Below are 15,586 nucleotides of genomic sequence, written 5' to 3' on the forward strand. Positions count from 1 at the left end.
TTCCAGAACAGCTTGGTTATTGACACGCCCCGTGTCCGAAAGCAGACGAGACCATTCAGCGCTACCAAGGATGAGTTGGCGGAGCTTTCAGAGGGGGAAAGCGACAGTGACGACACCAAACCTAAGCTCAGGCGGAATTACGACCGGCCCAACAGCTATGGCCGCACCGAGTGCTTCAGGGTAGAGAAGAACCTGCTCGTATATGGGTAAGATGCTCGAAATTCCACTGTGTGCATGTCTCACAATCAACGCGTCCTCCAAACAGTATACCTGAGCTGGTGCTACGCTTACTCATTGTTTTTAGGTGGGGTCGTTGGAAGGATATCCTCACACATGGGCGTTTTAAGAAGCAGTTAACGGAGTGGGACGTCGAATCCATCTGCAGGTCCCTGTTGGCTTACTGCCTGGTCCATTACCGTGGAGACGACAAAATCAAAAGCTTCATGTGGGATTTGATTGCCCCTACAGAAGATGGAAGCATCAAGGAGCTTCAGAATCACTTGGGTGAGTGAGATTTTAGGATAAGGTTTAATGTATGACTACGAACTAGAAGTCTAATCTCAAACTTTGAACCTTTTTTCTTGCTTCCAGGTTTGTCTGCCCCCGTCCCTCGGGGCAGAAAGGGCAAGAAGATGAAGACCCAGTCCAGCTCTTTTGACATCCATAAGGCTGAATGGCTAAGAAAGCACAACCCCGAGCACATGCTTCAAGACGACGGCTACAAGAAACACCTTAAACATCACTGCAACAAGTACATGTTTCTTTTTGTTACTGCATGTGCCAACACACAGCTTAAATATGGATTACAGTAGTACATAGAACAGAAACCTGAATAAAATGTTTAGGCGTAATAATGTGATTGGGCAAAGAGCCTGATGTGATGTCAGCTGTTTAACTTGGTTGCAGCACACATGGGGATTAACAGTGTGTGTGATTAGATGTTGTGTTTGTGAATGCTTGCGTTTAAAGCTTTGCTATTATAAGCGCTGACAGGTTGTCGTTACTCTCATCAGTTTTATTTTTAATGACAATGAACACCTCAGCGTATAAAATTTGCGTGTGGCTCAAATTTAAACTGTCGCACCTTTTTAAAGTCAGAGTGATTAGGATGCACTGAGATGTCTATTAAAGCAGTCAATCCAATGGTTCATTAAGGGATGTGCATCACACTGCAAGCAGCTGACTGATATAAATCTTAATGAAACTTCAGCCCGGCTAATGGCCATCATAGATCTTTCTTACTTTGAGATGAAAAGGAAAAGATGGCTGCTGTCACAACACAGGTCTACTGAGAAGTGAAACCACGCACTGTAGGTGGCTGCTGCTTTTTAAAAGAGGGCCTGTGTCCGCTGGGCTTTGGATGCAGAGCTCTACAGCTTCCATAGAAAGTTCTCTATTGTTTCCCGGTCTAGTACTGCTGAATCCAGAGATTGTCCGATAAGTGACACTGGGCAAATGGGGACGCGCAGCCAGCAAACTTTGCTGACTCCTGCTTTTTCGCTCCTAGGACCTCGACTGTGGCCGATGGGGTCATTTAGTGACTTCGCTAACAGGGCTTTAAAGTAGGGCAGCGTTTGTGCACAGTAATGGAAAGTTATGTAGTTATACAAATAAATGTGATGATGTCTAAAGACCAGAGTCCGACCAGCAAAAGGTCAAAGTCTCATTGTGTTCCATAAGTAGTTGCTGGTGCAAGGAGATTTATTTTCTGCAAATTGCAGTGAAGCATTGTGTTTGTGTTATTTGTGTCTGAGATTTAGAATCTTCCTGTTGTGCTGGTTTCTGATAAAACAATCTATGAATGCCCCATGTTACACATGCTCGGCTCATTGTACCAGCTGGGGAAAGATTTTACTGCCGGGTTCTGGTTGTCTGCAGAGCCCGAGTGAACCACATCACACACACGCGCAGCCACTGAATAACAAAGGTCTGTGATGAGAGGCTGTGCTGACAGGCAGAGGAAGCAGCAGCTGCTCCTGGGCTCATCTAGTCATACAGGAGGGTGGAGGAGGGAGAGACGGGAAGTTCAAGACATTGATTTACCCGAGCTGCACGTCCAGACAGGTCACAACACTCATAAATCACCCGGAGAGACGGACGGACCACGGAGCTGCACTTCTCCTTGTTGTGCCAGTGAATCTGCAAAGTATTCTGGGCTCATTTTTATTAGCATTTTGCCAAGTTACAGCAACAGAAAGATGGAATACCTAGTGTGCAGCATTTTTTTTTTTTTTTTACCTACTTCCTACTGCTTTGGAACAGCTGTCTTGCAGAGAAAGGACTCGACGGTGGAGGCCATATTGACAAATACAATATAATATATAAGAATAGTTAGAAAATAATGCATAGATATTTACGTTGGTAAATATAGTTTCAACATAAATTGTTTTTCAGTGAGTGTGAAAGTTTTCAGGGGATGTTTCTAAATATTCAAGTATGTATTAGAGTAATTGTATGATGGCTAATAACGTTAAAGGAACACAGCCCTTTTAATCTATAGCTGTGTTTTTCTAACAGCACTTAATAATTCAAACTGAATCTGCCTGATGGTAAATGATTACACGGAGCAGTCTCTACGTTAACCACAGTCCCTGGTGCCCGAGCAGACCACAGTTCCCACCACTTCACTGTCTGTGCTCGGAGCCTGCTGGCTGTGACGCGTAATCATGCATCAGAGGACTAATGGCTCCCCTGTGACTCAGCCTCTCTCTACCTTATCTGCCTTGACTTGCCAGCCTCCATCTCCTGCCAGAGCGTGACCGCATGATGACTGGAGAGAGGCTCATCTGTTCATTCAGTCGCTTGTGACGCGCTGTGAATTCTGCATGATCATTGACTTTAGTGATTCACTGATTTTCAAGTTAATTGGTGTTTGCGTGTGTGCATGTCCTCGACATATACATTTATATAGACTATATTGCTGCTGGGGAGCATCGTGATTGTCACATCTCTGTGCGTGCGTGCGTGCGTGCGTGCGTGCGTGCGTGCGTGCGTGCGTGCGTGCGTGCGTGCGTGCGTGCGTAAGCGCGTGTGTGTTGGTTCTGCTCACTCAGCGTTTGTGTGCAACCAGTTTTTTTTGTTATTGTGACCAGTGGATTTTCTCTGTGCAGGGTGCTGCTCAGGGTCAGAATGCTCTACTACCTGAAACAAGAGGTGATAGGGAGCCAGGCCCAGAGTGTGCTGGACGGCGTGGACTCCAGGTGAGTTGAACTTTGACCTGTTCAGATGTTACCTTCCGTGTCCATTCTTCCCCTCGCTTTGGAATTGGTGTCATAATGTGCTGCTTTATTCACAGTAACTAACACAATTGCACTGAAGATGTGGTTGTGCAATTTCTAAAGTGCTCAGACAAATTATTTGCAGGATTTACAATGTTTATTTTTACAAAGCTGCTTATTCTAAATTGAATTTTTGTGAAGTGTATTTTTTATGTAGTAAAAGAAATACTCTTGAAAATCAAACGGATCAGATTATTCCATTAAGGCAGTTTAAGGCATTCACTACATTCAGTCAAGACTTTGTTTGTTTTAAGTCACATGGTGAGCAACCAGGGAGTGGATGTTTGACATTTTAACAGTGCAGGTCCTTCTGGTTGAACTAAATCTACATCTACATCTACATCTAAATCTACATCTCCATTGAGCTTGTTAGCAGACAGAAGTGCTTTAAAATCTCCTGATAGACTGCGGCACATGAGATGGCTTTGACCATCACACGTTGTGGAACGTCAGACCCCATGTCCCATTGGGGACATTGCCTGTGCTAAACAAGACAGAAATGCACAGTACTAATATTGTATCACTGGTACAGTAGTTTACTCAAAATCAAATAATCGAATACTCATAAGAGCTGAATAATTTCATATTCTCTTTCTCAATTAGTTTCTTCATTTAATTATTAAAAATATTTTACTACTAACTAGTACAGATGAGTGAATCAGCCTAAATGTTAAGGGGTTAAAGAGCTGACTCACGTGTTTTCCTTGAGTGGAATATGCTCATTAGCATATGATATCAACCTGTTGAAGAAAGGAACAGCTGTTAACTGAATGAGGAATAAGGCTGGAGAGCTCCACCTGCTGGTGAAAGACTGATCCATTGTCTGTTTTAGCAGCTCAACGAGTCAGACCGTTAAGGAAAGGCATATATAGAACAAAATGTGTAGAAACTAAAAGTAAGGTCAGATTTTTCATTCAGTAGGTTCTCACATTAAAACCTGTCCGAACTCCTCCTCTTTAGTGAGATAAAGATCTGGGTGCCGGAGCCTGACCATTCAGAGCTGCCTGCTTTGTGGTGGGATGCCACCTCTGACAAGTGTTTGCTGCTGGGTGTCTACAAACATGGTGAGTCCAGTTTGATTTAGCTGCTTTTATAAAACGTGTGCTCTCAGGCCAATATTAATGGCGCCCTCCTTTTTTATTTGCGTTTCATCGCCTGTGATTATGCGGAATCCACCACCTGGTGTTTATTTCCTAGAGTCCATTTGTGGGTTTTCATGAATGATCCTTCTGTTGACTTCAGCGTTCGCTTGTCCTCCTGTGCTCTGCCAGGTTACGAGAAGTACAACACCATCCGTGCGGACCCCAATCTGTGCTTTCTAGATCGCGTGGGGCGACCGGACGAGAAGGCCATCGCTGCAGAACAGAGGGGCAACGATTTCATCGACGGGTGGGTTAAGATAATGGACCGCAGTTTAACTATTTGAATGATTAAACTCACCTCCATGAAAATGACACAAGCCTTAAACGTGTGTTTAGGGATGTAGACGATCCAGAGTACAAGCCTGCTCCAGCCCTGCTAAAGGACGATATGGAGGTAAGGCCACATCAAGCGTGGGTCATTTTCTAATGAAGCCTATTAAATGTTGAGTTGTGGGGAAATAATTCACCCGGGTCATTTGAGCTGTGATTTACTGTACCGTGAAGGGTACGACAGCCTTGAAACACTACACTCTCTTCCTGAACAGGATGACGCCTCTTCTCCTGGAGACTTGGTTGTCACTGACAACGCTGGGGGTGAGTATTTGACGCTTGTAATCCACCGAGGATTATCATCATTATAATGACTCTAAACGCTGGCTTACTGTAACACTGCCAGGAGAAATCAAGAAAATTTCTGAACGCCGAAGAGGGAGTGGATGTAGCGAAATGTGTTCTGTGCATTTGCATGGTAGGAAAAACACGGTTGTTTGTGCACCTCCGCGCGCAGATGCAGATGCGGCTCCGGTGACAGAAGGTGAAACTGCCTACTGGCCCTCCCCCTCGGTGCTGACAGCCAGGCTGAGGCGTCTGATCACAGCCTCCCAGCGCTACACCAAGAGCCGGCAGATCCTCCACATCCACCAGACTCAGTCTCAGTCCCAGCAGGCCTTGATGCTGTCTGCTCCACTCTGCCCACTCCCGCCCACGCTCAACAACACCCTCAACCCCAAGATGGCTGCTAAGATTGAAAGGCAACAAAGGTCAGAGCGTAACTGTTGAGAAATGAAATCAATAGGTGTTTTCGATTTGTGAAAGTTCAGAGTGTGATTTGTGTGTTAATTATTAATGTTGTTCTTCAGATGGACCAGGCGAGAAGAAGCTGACTTCTACCGGGTGGTCTCCACGTTTGGCGTCGTCTTCGACCCGAACCTCGGCCGGTTCGACTGGACCAAGTTCAGGGCCATGGCTCGACTGCACAAGAAGACTGACGAGAGCTTACAGAAGTACTTGTGTGCTTTCACCGCCATGTGCCGACGGGTGTGCCGCCTGCCACCTAAGGAGGGAGGTCAGGAACCTGCTTGTTTCTTCATTAACAAATAGACACAATCTGCCTTTACTAAACAAACAGTATGAGAATAATGACGATTCAGGTTTGATTAATTGAATCGTGGCCATAACTCATATTTCTACTGTATTGCACTTCTAATCTATTTTTACTAAATTTTTTCCACCTTGTGTCTCATCTTGCCTCTTTTCATGATAAGGTGTAATTCAATACATTTTTACTAATTTGTTTCGATTCTGGTATAAAGTCGCTACCACTTTTAGAGGTGGAAGGTTTTATGAAGTTAGTCATTTGTAGAAAAACAAACAGCGAACTGTTCAAACTCCAAATATTGTACCTGAGTGCCTTTTTTATTTCCCTGTTAACACACGGTGGCTCACACCTTCCTCGTGCCTCCTCCAGATGCTGCTGTGGACCCGTCTCTTAACATCCAGCCCATCACAGAGGAGCGGGCGTCTCGTACCCTGTACAGAGTGGAGCTGCTTCGCCAGGTGCGGGAGCAGGTCCTTCGACATGCGCTACTGTACGAGCGCCTCTCGCTGTGCCAGATGAGTTCTGACCTGCCCGTGTGGTGGGAAGTCGGCACCCATGACCGCGACCTGCTGATTGGCGCAGCCAAGCATGGCGTCAGCCGCACAGACTATCACATTCTGAGAGACCCTGACCTCAGCTTCATGGCTGCTCAGCGCAACTACAGCCAGACTAAAGGTGCGCAGCAGCAGTCGCGCACACCCACCCCACTCTTACACGCGCCACACCAGGCCACCGGCTCCGCGTTGACAGGCTCCCCAGCGCCTCCAGCAGCCCAGAGAGACTCGGATCCCAGCGGGGTGGTTCTCAAGGCAGAACCATCCTCAGAAGGGGAGGAGAGCAGAGAGAAACTGAGGGAGACCTGGAGTCCGCCTCTGCCACCGGCTACTCCCACAGGTCTGGATGAGAAGCCCGTTTCTGAGTTGAGAGACAATGACAGGCAGATGGTGGCAGCGCGAACCAAACCCCTCACACCCAACAACTCTGAGAGGAAGCCCAAGAAGGCTAGCAAGAGGGGCCGCAGGGAGGCCAGGCGTGGCTCCGTGTCCGACTCGGATGGCTCCTCATCCAGCTCCTCATCACGATCATCCTCCTCTTCATCGTCTTCTTCCTCGTCACATTCCGGCTCCAGCTCCTCCTCCTCATCGTCGTCTTGCTCCTCTGGCTCGTCGTCGTCGTCCTCCTCATCGTCCTCTTCTGATGACAGTGACAGTGATAGAGAGGAAAAGAAGAAGAAGAAGAAAGGTGAGTGGCTTCTAATGTGGAGGATAATCGCATGACAGAATGCAGAATCACTGCTGTTAGAACCACGCTGGGCGGCAAAAACACGAATGCATTGGGAACAAGCTGCTGTGTGATTAGCTCTACAAGTATATTAAACAAGCGTTGAATAAAATGTTTTTGCATTGTGCCAAACTCTTTGCAGAAGGCAGCCAGGCACCCACTTGTTTCTGTGTGGTGTGTTCTGTGGAAATGTAGCTTCCATGTTGGCAGGATTAGCATCCACTAGAATCAAGTCGATCTAAACCCAGCTGCTCTCCTTCCTCTTTGGTCCCACAGAGCTTTATTCCCCTGCACAGAACAAAATCTAAAAAGAAACAATCTCAACATAGGTGAATAGACATAGATGGGTGAGAAACAGTTGTTAATTCATGTGTCAGATCAAGATTGCGACCTCTGTACATGCACTTTATCGGTCTTTGCATTACGTTATGTGTGACACCAGTCTTTGTGTCATGTTTTCAGTGCCTGCAGCAACAAGTGTGAAGGGCTTTGATGAGGACAGCGTGGCATCTCTGAGCACAGCGCAGGATGAAACACAGGACACTCATGCGTCAGAAAATGGCATCAGCAACAACTCGTCGCTGCCTTTCCAAGGAGGGGGCTACATGCTCGCTGCATCCTACTGGCCAAAGGTGAATTATCCTACAACTACACAAGTATTTGGCATCTGGGCTGTATGTTTGGCTACAGTTGTTTTAATAAGGAAGTGTGTAAACTTACAGCCTTACAGCGTGTGGGCTGTAGGGAGAGCAGACTGAGACGCTCTGTGCTGCTTTTTGTTTAGGACCGCGTCATCATCAACCGCCTGGACAGCATCTGCCAAGCGGTGTTGAAGGGCAAGTGGCCGGGAACGCGCAGGGTCTACGAGCCCGGAGGTGCCGTGGCCTCCTTTTACACCACCAAGCTGCTGGACAATGCCAACAGCCTGTGCGAGGACCCCTCTTCTTCACCACAGGGGTCAAAGGTGACCAAGCATGTTGCAGAAAACAAGGAGTTCTCAGTAAAACTCAATGATGTATGTTGACTTCTCTGTTCATCCTCTCCCCCCTCCGCTTCGCCCTAATCCTAGGACCCTTCCATTTCTGCTGCCATGACTGGTGTTAGCTGCCGTGTTCAGCATGTTTCTCTGATTTTCTTCCTTCTTTCCTTTGGGTATGATTAGTAGTTTGACTGCCTGGCAGGTGGAAAGATTAATTTAATAGCAGCCTTCCTCTCTTTTCCCACACACTCAATTTGAATTGGGCTCTGAGGCTGTGATTACATGAGCACAAATCACTCAGTCATGTGAATATAATAAGGTTTGCTTTGAAGACTCTCTAGACTGAACGGGTCTTGCTTATAATCTGATTGACACGAACACCTTGGCTGTAGGTGTTCTCTAATATGCTTCGCGCCAACATGGTTATTAACTTTGCGGTCTCGACTTGCTTCCATGTACTTCTCACTTTTATGTTGCGCTTTTGAGGAGGATGAGCTCCCGGGGTTTATGACACTGAGCCTGGACTTTGTATGCGGCCAGCAGCTATCTCTCTTCGGCATGGCTTCTCAGTGTGGTCCAAGCTATGACTAGTTTGCCCACTGTCCTGCTAGCCACTACCCACTGCGTGTCCATGTGTCCCACTACTAATAACCAGAAAATGCCTGTATGTGCTCTTAAAATTTCTGAAACGGAAATGTTACAGTATATGTTTGTAAAGTGAAATAAGGTGAAAGCTAAGTATTAGACACTTAATTGCAAAGAAAGCTTCAATATGTAAAATAAATACGCTGGGAAGGAGTTTTAAATAGACTCTCCTTGTTTATGAATCTGTTAGCCTCGCTTTTGTTGTCGTGCTCACACTATTTTGTTGGTCCACAGCAGGAGGGGGGCCTGAAGCTGACCTTCCAGAAACAGGGTCTACCTCAGAAAAGGCCCCTGGAGTCCGAGGAGGGCCCTCATGCCCAGCAGCAGTACCTTGCACGTCTCCATGAGCTGCAGAGCGCCTCAGACACGGGCCTGGCTGACATCACCCAGCCCCAGTGCAGCTTCCCCACAGGTGTGTTTGGTTTAAAATACTCCCAAGGGTTTATTACAAGCAGAGCTGTGCTGTTTTTTGTACCGCCACTAGATGGCAGAAAAGTACTGCTCTGGTGACTCCATTCGTTCAGTAGTTCATTGCTGACCAGGCGGTTTCCTCTGCACTGCAGCAGGCGCCGCTGGTCAGATGAGACTAAACGGTGCACTGGAGAGCCAGCCAGTGCTTAAGAAGCGAAGGGGAAGGAGGAAGAACGTTGAGGGGATGGACCTGCTCTTCATGAACAGGAATAGAGTCCCTGCTGTTCCTGATCAGGTGTGCAGAATTTCTCAATTTGGTTATCTCTGAAGAAAATGTCATTGATGCAGATGTAAAACATGGGTGTTTGTGTTTTCAGATGCCTCCGGGGTGGGGGGGTATTGGCCAGGTGGGCATGAGTGTTGCCCCTGTGCCAGGCTACAGTCAGAGCTCCAGTCAGGTCCCCGTGGACACAGACAGCAGAGTGCCTGTCATCAACCTTAAAGACGGCACCCGTTTGGCTGGAGACGACGCTCCCAGGAGGATAGATCTTGAACAGTGGCTAAAGGAGCACCCTGGCTTCGTGGCAGACACAGGAGCCTTTATTCCTGTATGTTGATCTCTCGCACCTCACCCGTGATTTTCTCATGAACAGCATGCTGATATCTTGTATATCTGTGTTAAGCTATTTTCCTTTTTAACATGAGTTTTATTTTTAATTCCATATCCAGGGGGTAAATAAGATGCAAATGCAGTTCCACTTCCAGGATGGCCGGCCCAAGCAGAAGAGGCACCGCTGCAGGAACCCCAACAAGATCGACGTCAACAGCCTCACGGGAGAGGAGAGAGTCCAGATCATCAACAGGAGAAATGCTCGCAAGGTGTGACTACAATGGATGCGCCCGATAAGAATAACTGCTTTTTTCATGTGGGCAGATTTGTTTACGTTGTCTTTTCTTTTCTCTCCTTTTTTTTTCCTGCAGGTCGGTGGAGCCTTCGCTCCTCCTCTGAAGGATCTGTGTCGGTTCCTTAAGGAGAACCCAGAGTATGGAGTTCCACCAGAATGGGCTGATGTGGTCAAACAATCGGTAGGTTTCATTCAGTGCAACTGCAAGTCAACCATGAACTCAGCTTGTTTCTAGCTAAAATCTAGAAATCTATAAATAAATATTAAATAAATTAATTATTAATTAATTATTATATTATATTATATTATATTATATTATATTATATTATATTATATTATATTATATTATATTATATTATATTATATTATATTATATTATATTATATTATATTATATTTAACAAGGGTTAAAACCTGGAATTAGTTGTTTTAGAAGCAGTTTCTCTCTTACTCCTAACCCCTCAGACCCCATGGTTTCCTAGGGTCCCATCCAACCCCTTCAACCCCACCCTGCAGAACATCTGGGGTCAGACCTGATCGACTCAACAAGGGTTAATCTAGATGAGATCGATAAACAGCTACAAAGCTGGACGTCTCATCAGTGTGACCCTTGGGAACCTGTAATGGTTCTCTGGCTACGGTTTGTGAAGCTGTTGACTGACGTGTTTGGTGTTTTGTCCAGGGTTACCTCCCAGAGAGCATGTTTGACAGAATCCTGACCGGACCCATTGTTCCTGAGGAGGTGAGCCGGCGCGGACGTCGACCCAAGAACCCCCTGGCCAAGGCGGCGGCGGCGGCGGCAGCAGCGACGGCGGCGCCCAACCCAGCAGCCTCGGCTCTGGGCCTGAACCCCCTGCTGGCCAACGGCCTCCTCTCCGGGATGGACCTGCCCAGCCTGCAGGCTTTCCAGCAGAACCTCCAGAGCTTACAGTCGCTGCAGCTCACCGCCGGCCTCATGGGTCTGCCGTCTGACGCCAGCAACATGGCTGCGAGCAACTTGGCGGCCATGTTTCCCATGATGCTCTCTGGCATGACCGGCCTACCCAACCTGCTTGGCATGAGCAGCATGCTCGGGAAGCCTGAGGGCAAGGTCGCCCCCGAGGAGAAGACGAAGGGAACCGCTAGCAGCGCGACTGGAGAGCCGTCTGCCACGAAAGCTCCTTCTCACAGCTCAGACACCAAAGGAGAAAGGACAGAGGGCTCGAACGCGAATCCTTCCTCCGCTTCCAGCTCCACTTCTTCTGCCGCCACCCCACAAAGTGCTTCAGCTGCCTCCGCAGCCTCCAGTCATCCACTGTCTCTTAACCCATTGTTACTCTCCAGTATGCTTTACCCAGGGATGCTTCTCACTCCAGGCCTTAACCTTCCTGCGTCTACCACACAGCCGCAGAGCTCAAACGATGACCCCGCACCTCCGCCCGCCCCTCCTCCTCCCCTCGCAGCCTCCCAGTTATCTCCACTGGAGGCCGAGCGGACAGTGGCAGAGAAGAACGGAGAGGAGGACGACGACGAAGCACTGGACGAAGACGAGGAGGAGGAGGAGGAGTCAGCAGAACAAAAGGAGAACAGTGGCCCTGAAGGTTCAGGGAAAGCGGAATCGTCGTCATCAGAGTCTGGGAGCTCTTCCTCATCCTCAGACAATTCAGACTCCAGCGATGAGGACTGATTCTATGAATATATAATTATAAAAATTTATTTATGTATTGCCTAGAAATGTAAACATATATTCACATACACCTATATGGATTTTCCAGCACTTATGTTGCGATTTTCTTTACATGTAAATATAAGAACTAACTAAAATGTTGTGTAATAAAGATATAAAAAGCGTAAAAAATAGGAAAAAACTGACTTAAAAGAAGCTGAAATAAAATTTCAGTGTTTGTTCACAAGGTAGTCTTGTTATGAGACATTTTGCATGTCAGACTTTAGTAGATTTCCAGACTCTGTGAACTTGTACCACACGATTATGTACAATTGAGAAAAAAAGGCATTATTGTAATTATTTCAGGATTTAATTTTATTAAAAAGTGAAACTACATCAACATGCTCGTTGAGCTGTACTATTAATATATTTTGATTGTGGGGGGGTGACACTTGACAAACACTTTGGTTCCTCTTGTAAATGCTCAGTACTTTTACAGGTTCTTGACACTTTGCTTTGCAGATCATACGTTGGATATGTCAGCAATAACTTGGGCAGCTAATGAATGTCACAGAAGCTGTAGATTCTGTCTGCCATGTTCCACCCCAGTGGACACCTCCCACAGCCTCGCGCCTGTCGTGTAGCGTCATATCGTGTCCAACAGCTCCCTTCTAGAGTCGCTCTCGAGAGAGAATTGTGTGACGCTGCCTCTTCAAGATTGTTTTAATGTTCTTTTTTTTTTTTTTTTTTTTTTTATCCCCCAACATTTTAATTGAACTAATGGTTAATGCCTTTCAAATGGATCCTAATTAAATGTTTTCATCTTTCACATGGACATGTAATCTTCCCCTCTCTCCGTTTCCACATGTCTGGGGGCTGCACTTTAGATTTCCACATTAGAAAAAACATGTTCACTTGCACAACTGTTGATTTTGACTAGTGTCAGAGTCTATGGAGCCCCTGAGCTGTGGGGACAGAAACCAACCTTTTACTGTGTGCCAAAAACTGCCCTTTGAGGTCCTGACACAATATTGTAACTTCTGTATAGTGGAAACGTTGAGGGTTCCTGTTGACGTGGGTATTATTACTACAGACCTGACGTATTTGACTGCATCTTACCTCAACTCTACTAAATAGATTGGCTTCACTGTGCAAATGTACCTGTGCATGGGTATGTTTTCTTGCTGTGCGTGTCCCCGTCTCTGCTGGAATGTGTGTTGGAGGCCTTTTTTATTTTTTTTCCTTCCGTTGCTGTTTTGTTTGGCTGGACTGCTCCTAGCGCCTGCTCTCTCCCGCTTCCACCACTCCTCGCGCTGAATGTTACGCTGCGTATCGTAGAAGCCCCATCGGCAGCGTTTCCACCTCCGAACGCCGCTCCACCACAGTCTCGCAGCAGAGAAACGCGACACAAGCACAAAATAGTTCAAGCGGTGGCTGAGATTGTAACAGATCCCCTTTTCTGATCGAGTATTCCATTTTTACGCAGTGCCAGGCGGGCTAGCTCCAGGAAGGGCTCAATAATAGCAGCTTGTGTGTGTGTGTGTGCGTGCACGCATCTCATTCTGTCCTTGGCTCAGTTCTGCTGATGAATGGAGCTTCAGTTAGATGTAGAAGTGCCCTTATCCTGTACCTCACTCTCTCGTTCAGCTCGCGTCTGCTCATTTGTGCTTCATGCTTGTGCATTTTATTTTATCTTTTTCATCATCTCTTCTGCACATGTTCATTTTAAGCCGTATCCAGGACACACACACACACACACACACACGCGCAGAGTCAACACTGGAGTTCACTCAAACCGAAGTACCTTTTGTAATCCTCTAGCACAACAATGCTTGCTCTAGGACTGCTGTTCCACAGTGGACTGTTAGATGCGCTTTTCACCCTGATGGGTTTGTGTTTGGACCGGGGACGGCGGGGCGTCCTCGCGTCCCTCATGTTGGAGTCTGGAGAAACTGTTGAGTTCTAAAATCTTGCTGTAGCATTGTTCTCTGGTGGGTTAAAACACATGGACCCCCACAGTCTGAACATAAAGACTGAAAACCCGTTGCTTTCCTGTCTGTCTGTCTGTCCTACACATATATAGGCCTGGTCATGGGTTTGCTTGCAATGCAATTGCATTTTTCTATGATTACTAACAGTATGGTATTTTTCTATGTCTGAGCAATGAACTGACTCACGCCACTGTCATTTTGTACATGTACACCTCTGCTCTCTTTACACTTGTAGTGCCCTTATGCAAACGCCCAGGCATCGCTAACTTCTGCTGTCGGAGACTCAGATGCTGTCGCTCGCGTTGCCGCCGCAGCGATGGGTCGATGGATTGAGGAGAAACTGGTAGTCGTGACATTGGACTTTTCCTTTTAGTTCAGATGGGTTGGTTTTGTTGCTGGTTGTACTGTACTAAGTCTCCCGAAGCAGCGCGACGAGCGCTAGACCCGCATCAGACACAAGTAAACCATGACCAATATGCAAGAGGAAAGACAAAACACTACTGCTGTACAGGGAGGTTTCCTTTCAGTGCTCACATACTCACTCTGCTGATAAAACCCGCATCATCGGCTTTGTATTTTTATTTCAACCGTAATAATATCCTAATTGTCACCTGGTCAGTTTTTGTCTTTTTTTTTTTTTCTTTTCATTGAACAGTTGTAATATTTGCAATTTGTGATCTGTGTAGTCAAAATAATTCTTTTATGTAGTGCAGGAAAATGTGTCTTAAGTCATTTGTAATTTATTGGATTACTTTCTATGAAGTTCTATAGAGGAAATTGAGGTTTAATTATTTTTATTAAACATATTCTTCTGACTATCCGACTAACTGAGTGTGCGTTTGCCTGTTGCTTTATCTGGGGGAAACTCCGGCGTTCACCTGAAACAGACTCACTGATGCTGTTAGTTACTGAGTTTGAATGAAAGTTAAAGCTCTTATGGACTTTTAATGCAAGTAAAACATATTAACAAATAGTTCAAGAACTAAAAGGAGGCATTGACTGTACACATAATTGCTGGTGGCTGTAAAGGGTTAATATCGGGCCCTCGTGCCTCCACTTGGTGGCGCTCTGCAGCCTCCTGGTCCCCTCCTCCCGCTCCCACCGCTGAACCAGCTCACTGTTCATCAGAGCCGCCTCACGTGATCCAAACAAAGGGCCACGGATTCTTCAGAACACACAACCTGTGTGAGTGTGTGTGAGTGTGTGTGAGTGTGTGCTCGCTGACGCGGCACCTTCCTGCCTGTGCTGTCGGGGCGCCCCGTGCTGTTCTGACTGAGAAGCCCGACCCACGTGTGAGACCTGGTTCCAGCAGCTCCCTCTGGGCCGGCGCTGCAGGCCGCCTGTGCGTCTGCTGCGCGCTCCGCTTGGGAGACGTTGCTCAACAAACCGTTAATTAACAGCAGATGGTTGTTTAAATATCGTCCCACCAGAACAAAACTGGAAATTTCCAGCAGCTTTTTTTTTTTTTTTATTTGAGTCGTTTCGACTGCCAGCGGCCTGTTGAACCAGGAAACAACAGAGGCTACCAACACGGGCAAGAATAGGGCGTTTTAAAAGTCAAGGTATCGATTAGATGATTAGACATGAATCATGAGACATCAACTAGAATAAGTGATCTCAGTGATCTGGACCCGCTCCGACTGACAGGATCTGACGATCGCTCCCTGCTCTCACTCCTCTCCTGTGCCAGTGTGAAGGTCTCCATGGCGACCGAGGCTCAGAACAACCCGGGAGCCCCCAGGTCCGGACCCAGCGACAGCCTGATGGCCGTGTTCAGGTGACAGCTGTTGTCTCTGGTGTTGAAACGAATAGAGGTAACAACGGGCTCCGCCTGCTGCGACTCAGGGCCTGCTCCAGAGATCCAACCACGGCCATCGAGGAGAGACTGAGGCGCATGCAGCACTTGTTCCTGCGACACATGAAGAACAGCGC

General features: G+C 47.0%; 1 protein-coding gene across 8 annotated transcripts in view; it reads left to right on the top strand.

Annotated features, from left to right (window-relative positions):
• The window catches only part of chd9 (chromodomain helicase DNA binding protein 9), a 53,068-nt gene extending 38,591 nt beyond the window's left edge, over nucleotides 1–14,477 (top strand). For 3 of the 8 annotated variants that reach the window (XM_029145265.3, XM_029145267.3, XM_029145273.3), the window contains 19 exons: nucleotides 7–206; nucleotides 305–504; nucleotides 592–751; nucleotides 3,111–3,200; nucleotides 4,239–4,342; nucleotides 4,550–4,667; nucleotides 4,757–4,814; nucleotides 4,966–5,014; nucleotides 5,208–5,460; nucleotides 5,560–5,765; nucleotides 6,168–7,040; nucleotides 7,542–7,711; nucleotides 7,864–8,094; nucleotides 8,938–9,115; nucleotides 9,267–9,409; nucleotides 9,492–9,722; nucleotides 9,844–9,993; nucleotides 10,096–10,200; nucleotides 10,701–14,477. In XM_029145265.3, the coding sequence (XP_029001098.1) occupies nucleotides 7–206; nucleotides 305–504; nucleotides 592–751; nucleotides 3,111–3,200; nucleotides 4,239–4,342; nucleotides 4,550–4,667; nucleotides 4,757–4,814; nucleotides 4,966–5,014; nucleotides 5,208–5,460; nucleotides 5,560–5,765; nucleotides 6,168–7,040; nucleotides 7,542–7,711; nucleotides 7,864–8,094; nucleotides 8,938–9,115; nucleotides 9,267–9,409; nucleotides 9,492–9,722; nucleotides 9,844–9,993; nucleotides 10,096–10,200; nucleotides 10,701–11,684 (4,503 nt within the window). In that variant the 3' untranslated portion in view covers nucleotides 11,685–14,477. The remainder of the gene's footprint in view (nucleotides 1–6; nucleotides 207–304; nucleotides 505–591; nucleotides 752–3,110; nucleotides 3,201–4,238; nucleotides 4,343–4,549; nucleotides 4,668–4,756; nucleotides 4,815–4,965; nucleotides 5,015–5,207; nucleotides 5,461–5,559; nucleotides 5,766–6,167; nucleotides 7,041–7,541; nucleotides 7,712–7,863; nucleotides 8,095–8,937; nucleotides 9,116–9,266; nucleotides 9,410–9,491; nucleotides 9,723–9,843; nucleotides 9,994–10,095; nucleotides 10,201–10,700) is intronic. The other 5 variants (XM_029145269.3, XM_029145268.3, XM_029145270.3 and 2 more) reach the window with 5 other exon arrangements.
• The last annotated feature ends 1,109 nt before the right edge of the window (nucleotides 14,478–15,586 follow it).

The sequence above is a fragment of the Betta splendens genome, chromosome 3, assembly GCF_900634795.4.
Source record: "Betta splendens chromosome 3, fBetSpl5.4, whole genome shotgun sequence".
Classification (NCBI taxonomy): Eukaryota; Metazoa; Chordata; class Actinopteri; order Anabantiformes; family Osphronemidae; genus Betta; species Betta splendens.